General features: G+C 41.8%; 1 protein-coding gene across 1 annotated transcript in view; it reads right to left on the bottom strand.

Annotated features, from left to right (window-relative positions):
- The window catches only part of RAB3B (RAB3B, member RAS oncogene family), a 34,353-nt gene extending 33,304 nt beyond the window's left edge, over positions 1 to 1,049 (bottom strand). Inside the window, exon 1 of the mRNA XM_010004018.1 lies at positions 822 to 1,049. Within this exon, the coding sequence (XP_010002320.1) occupies positions 822 to 1,049 (228 nt within the window). The remainder of the gene's footprint in view (positions 1 to 821) is intronic.
- Positions 1,050 to 5,935: the final 4,886 nt, after the last annotated feature.

Consider the following 5,935-nt stretch of genomic DNA (forward strand, 5'->3'; position numbering starts at 1 on the left):
CAGCAGGACACAGACAGTTTAGACACCAGCAGGATAAACTGCATTTGCCATAGTCATTTGCCAGTAAGTAGAATAAAAGAAAACCACTGCTTTCCATAAAAAGGAACATAATGAGCCAGAGACAACTGCTTGACCTTGGTCTGCCACCACTCTGCAGCTCAGGAATTCCTTTATTATTATTATTATTAAACTTGGTTAGGATGCTGTTACTCAAAAAGGCTGAAAATCTCCCCTGTCTGGGTGTCGGAGCACAGGGAGCCTCCAGCTTACCTGCACAAGTTTGCTTCCCATGTGATTTACCAGGAAGTCATATAAGCAGAGATGGTTTGAAGCGTATCTCTGCCTTTCCCCTGAGAAATCCTGGACGGATGAAGACAGCTGGCTAGGCACTGCTGGGCAGGTTATGTGAGTTGCAGGCAGGTACAAGGATCTTACTTGGAGGACACAAGCTGATAGCAGAAGCTACATGTATAGTTCACTCACTGAATTTCTCCACCTACTAGTGCTCACTCAAAAAGCTCTACTAAAGGACTCCAGACCTGCTTTGAGTTTGTTGCAGTTCAATAGTGCAGTGACTCCTTAGAACACAGAGCAGCTGCTTAAGACCATATCAGGATTCTCACCAGCTGAGTGAGACAGTAATATGAAGAAAACTTACTCAGTTACACTGCAGGAATACTAAGCCACACAAAACTTATGAACAATCACAATCTGTATTAATTTTAAAATCAACTTCCAGACAAGATACTTTTTACCATCCTATCTTTGATGGGATTAATAAAAAGCTTTTTTTTTTTTTTTTGTAAAGCTTTGGCACTTACCCAAATCTGCAGTTTCACCCTCTTGTCATTCCTGTAAACTGTTTTCACTTTGAAGTCAATCCCCACTGTGCTAACGAAGGCTTGTGTGAAAGTGTCATCGGCGTATCTGAAGAGGAAGGATGTTTTACCCACGCTGCTGTTGCCAATGATCAGGAGCTTGAACATGTAATCAAAATTTTGATCTGAAGTATCTTTTTGCCTGTATCTGGCATCCGTTACTGAAGCCATCTGAGAAAATGACACAGAAAAAGAACAGACCTAAGAGCAGTTCAGCGTTTTCGTTTTCCTGAATTGTGTGCCATATGCTTAGCTTATCTCACTTCTTTCTAATGTCATAACCCCTATATTTGCTGAAGAAAGAGGAACACACCTTGAAATCTTCTTTTAAATCCTGATTAACATTTCTGTTGTCCACTCGTACTGGTAAGGTGTCCAAATCAAAAAAATACACCTGTTGCACTGCTTTGTGTTCAAAGGAATAACAGATGGCTACTGCAGATTGTTCAAATACTAGTGGGGAAACAGCATTCTTTACTCCTGTGGCAAGGTGCCACAGCTGTTGCTCCAAAAAAAAAATGGAACACTGCAACCAGGGACTGAAATCGTTGACACTACAGCCAGCTCTGCAATTAATTAAGCAACCTCCAAGGCAGGTAAACCTAAATAATTCCTTTAATGACTATTAGGAAAAATCTGCATTTCTAGCACATGCACCACCACCATTTTATCCTCAGAAAAGTTCTGTCCTCAACATTTACAGAAGAAGGAAAAAAAAGGAAAAAAAAAAAAAAGAAAAAAGCAGTCATAGGAAAAGATGAAACACCAGGAATTTCAGCTGCAAACTTTGAATCCGCCCAACACCTATCTGCTCTCAAGACTGCAATTAAACTAAACAGCACCTGCATAAAACATGAGGGCTCAGCAGGGCTGCAGGTAGCACTTGGAATGGATAAATTATCCCTTTTTATTAAGGAGATGTGAGAGTTGGGGACGTTTGTGGGGTAGGGAGGGGGGAAGATGCAGCCTCAGAGATCTCTCCTTCTCTTGTGACCCTGAATTGGATTAAGAAACAAAAAACAACTGCAGAATCTGAAATATCAAGACAGATGGTACTCACTGAGCAGCCCTGGCTGCTTTAATGTATGCAGCTCAGACAACTCCATGGGAGAAAGCCCTGATGTTTCAGCTCTCTAAAGAGCAGAAGACAACCACATAAACCAAAGTACTACAGAGAGGAGAAAAAGGAAAATTTAACTTTTAACAGATACACCACACTTTTAATATCTAATGCTGTTTCAAAACCTACCCCACATCAAACAAGCAAAGGTCTTGGCTCCTTAGAACCATCCAGGGGGTTGTGCAAACTGGGGCAATGACAACACGGGTCTGATTAGCAGCTACTCATCCCAACTACGACATGTGCTACTTGAGTGCAGTGTCAGAAACACATCCAAACGAATAAGCTAATATTCCCCTCAACTCAGATGCATGGGCAAATCTGGAAACAAAACTCCCACCAATGTCTACTCTGTCTATGTGCCCAAATACTTCTTCCTTAGCAAGTCTCACCTGCACACAGGACTTCACTCACTTAGAAAACCAAAACCCACTGTAGTTAAACAGCTATAAACCAAAATGCTGTCCAAAGGCAGTTTCCATTGGCATGACAATTCAACTTAAACTCCCAACAGAGGGGAAACAAACCAAAGCCAACCCCCTTGAAACCTCAGCAAAATACACAAGTTTCTCTCTGATTAAACACATGCAACTTTCTCACATAGAAAAGGGCTGGTGCAGCAGACGTTTCATTCACAGACTGCATTAGCAAGGACAGTTTCTGTAGAACTTTATCAGTAGCTCAATAGTTTATACCTGCACTAAGTGCAGTAAAGTCTTCCCAACAATGATTCTCTGTTAGATACAATTCTGATACATGCTCTTCTGAACTTCAGCTACTAGTCAGTAAGACTACAGTCCTTTTAGAGCACCCCAGAAAATGCAAGTACAATTTTTCACTAGTGTATTGAAAATTACTCTTCTACCCATGGCTTGTGGTTCTTAACAGGAATTCCTAAAATGAATACTTCAACATCCAACTGACTTCTAAGAACAATGTTAGAAATCTCAGATGCAAAACACTACGAATCTAGACTATTAGTTGATTTGTACCATCACCAAGCTGGAAGATAGAAGTTTCCTATTTCAGTAATTTACCTTACTCATTCACCTACAAAAGTTCCATAAAATGCCATTGAGAACATGCATGAGCTTGCTTAAAAAGGGAAAAAAAAATAATTAAAAATCTCTACTGCTCCATTCTGCCCATACAGGGTTGAAAGAAGTGAGATGCCCTCATCACTTGAAGGCTGGTCATTTAAAGATTCAGAGGCAGACCTTTAACAAAGAAGTCTCCCACTAATCATACAGGAATCAATATCTTCTTTCTGCCCCTGCCTTTGCAGAATCCATCCACACACTCCAAGCTGATCTTTTAAATTAAACACTGCTGCCTCCATTAACCCCCCTAGATTGGTACAATCAAAAGTGTACCTGGCTACAAATGCGACTTTCACATCTCGGTTAAAAGAAGCCATTACAGAATGTGGCCAGCTAGAGCAGCTTTGTTAGAAGCACAATGCAGAAAATAAGATCAAATGATACTTGCACAGAGCACGGGGCTGTTGTCATAGAAGCACAACACTCCCTGGCCTGTGCCTGCCACCGTACAGTGCTGAAGATGCTGCAGGATGACTCCTTCCATCGTTAGAGGCAGCGCTGGAGAACACGGATTTCAAAGAAAATTCAAACCCCTTGCTTAAATTTGACTTCTCCCTTTTCCCTCCTCTAGCCAATAGAGTGAGACTGAAAGGACTTCAGTACTAATTACTGATTACTTCTCTGATTGCAGATCATTAGTGAAGCTGTGCTCCACCAGCATTTGGACAGAAAGTGTTCTCAGGGCTTCCCCTGAATTTGTGCTTGAATTCTGAAGCAGGAACCAGTAGGAACCTTTCTCCCAATTCTCCTTCCCTCTTGCTGTCCCACCACTGCTTCAAGTACTCCCTAGTCCTGAGGACCTCGCAGAGAGCTGGTGCAGAGAACAGAGAGAGCCCAGCTTAAAATAAATCCTCCTACAACTTCTCTTGTTTTTCAGGGCTGTTTTAAAAGTTGGTTCAGTTCCTGATCCAGCACCACCGAGGGCACCGAGCGGAGGGGACTGAGTGGTGGGAAGCGATGGCAGTTGCTATGTTACCAAGAGAAAGGTCCATGAAATCACATTTCCTGCAGGCCCTCCACACCTGATGGAGATCCAGCATCAGAGGGAAAAGGTGACAACATGCCAGTGTCATGCAGCTCCCATCCAACTCGGCACAACAGCTCACACAGCCATCACTCCCAGAGGGTTTTATTCCCCCCTGGGTGAATGGACGTGTAGCTGGCAGTGTGACCCCCTGCACTCTGGGGACATGGCTGCAAACACTCCTTACTTAGGATGACTCCAAAAACAGCAGCATCTCTGCTGCTTTCCAAGGACACAAAGACTAACTAGGGGTTTGTTAGAGAAGACCAAGACAAATATGACTGGCACGCAGAGCACAAAAGAGGCTCGTGGCTCTTTCCATTCTGACTGCCTTGGAATAATCCTCAATAAAATACCTATTCAGGCAAGATTTAGCTGCATTACAGAAAACCCATTACACAGGAGAAGAAAAAGCTGCCGATCAGATTGTCCTTAAGAACACTTCAGTACAACAAGACCTTGCATCTTACAGTTCTTTGCCTGGGTAACCCACCTTTGTGTCCAAGAGCTCACTAATACTGACAGCCTCTTTCCTCCATATGCTTTAGCAATGGGAACTAGGTCTCAAATACATCCACTTTAAGGTAGTTTTGTGAGAATAGGCAGTTATGTAGCTATGAGATACCTTATATTTCCCTATTGAGGGAAAAACCTGCAGTGTGAGCTTGTCTTTTATTAGACATAGAAACCACATAGGAGGAATATGCTACAAATGCTCTAAAGCAATAAAACAGTAATCAGAGCTTATTGGCCACCAAAGAATACATTCTTCAATCAAGGTGGCTCTCCTGCCTTTGTCTCCTATGTTGGTCTAACAAGGTTTAAAAAGAAGAAGCCTCTCACCCTGAGACACCTCCATGGGAAACCAGCCTCTGTTGCTTTCAGTATTCACTGAAATGTGTCATACAGAGGGCTCCATACAGTTGTGCTCTTTAATCTGTAACCAAAAGAACAGTGAAGAATCAAACTGTTTTACAGTGCAACACACACCATCAAAGTGTTACTGCTGCCCCTGTCCTGCAGTATTTACTGCCTACAGCCAACTTCAGTGAAAGCAGCACATGGACTGTCTAAAGCTGAGAGGGTTGGCTAAAAATCCACTGGTATGTCTCACCACCCACTTACCAGGCAAAAAGAGAAGGGGCACAGTCACAAATACAGCCCTTCCTGTTAGACTCCAGGCTATCCGTAGGCACTGAGGAGTGCAGAAGGACAACAGAGATTGCTAGACACACTTACTGTGTAAAAGCAGAAATAATGAGGCTAACAAAGGTAGAATTTAAAAAAAAACCAAAACCAAACACGACACATCTACATAGTGCTAAAGTCAATACATTGTTCGAAGTCAAATAGATCACTGGTGCAAAGGCTCTCAAAGAAGAGCATTGTAGACAGCTCTGAAGATGCTAAAAGACTGTGGAAACAAGTCTGGAAGTTATGTGGTAGGGAAGAAGCAAAAAAGTTGCTAAACCAAAAGATTTCTTCACCCTTGAGAGACATTACTGACATGCAAGTTAAATTATTTTTTGAAAAGTTAATACCTTGTGGGGTTTTTTCCCCAAAAAGCTTTAAAAAGTGCATCTACATAAAAAATATTCTAGCTGACAAATTACACACCTATGTCAATTCTTGGTTATAAAAACTCACCTGATGTGCTCTCTCATCTGAAAAAAAATTATTTTTTTTCAGGAATTAAATCCTGAATCAGATTTCTATCAAGCAATGGAATTTATTTTACAGCTAATGTATGCTATCCTAAGAATAAATCTCACACAGGCAATAAGGCTGTGACCTTAAGGAGTCTTATACAAAT

Source organism: Chaetura pelagica, unplaced genomic scaffold (genome assembly GCF_000747805.2).
Source record: "Chaetura pelagica isolate M959 unplaced genomic scaffold, ChaPel_1.0 scaffold18, whole genome shotgun sequence".
NCBI classification, from domain to species: domain Eukaryota; kingdom Metazoa; phylum Chordata; class Aves; order Apodiformes; family Apodidae; genus Chaetura; species Chaetura pelagica.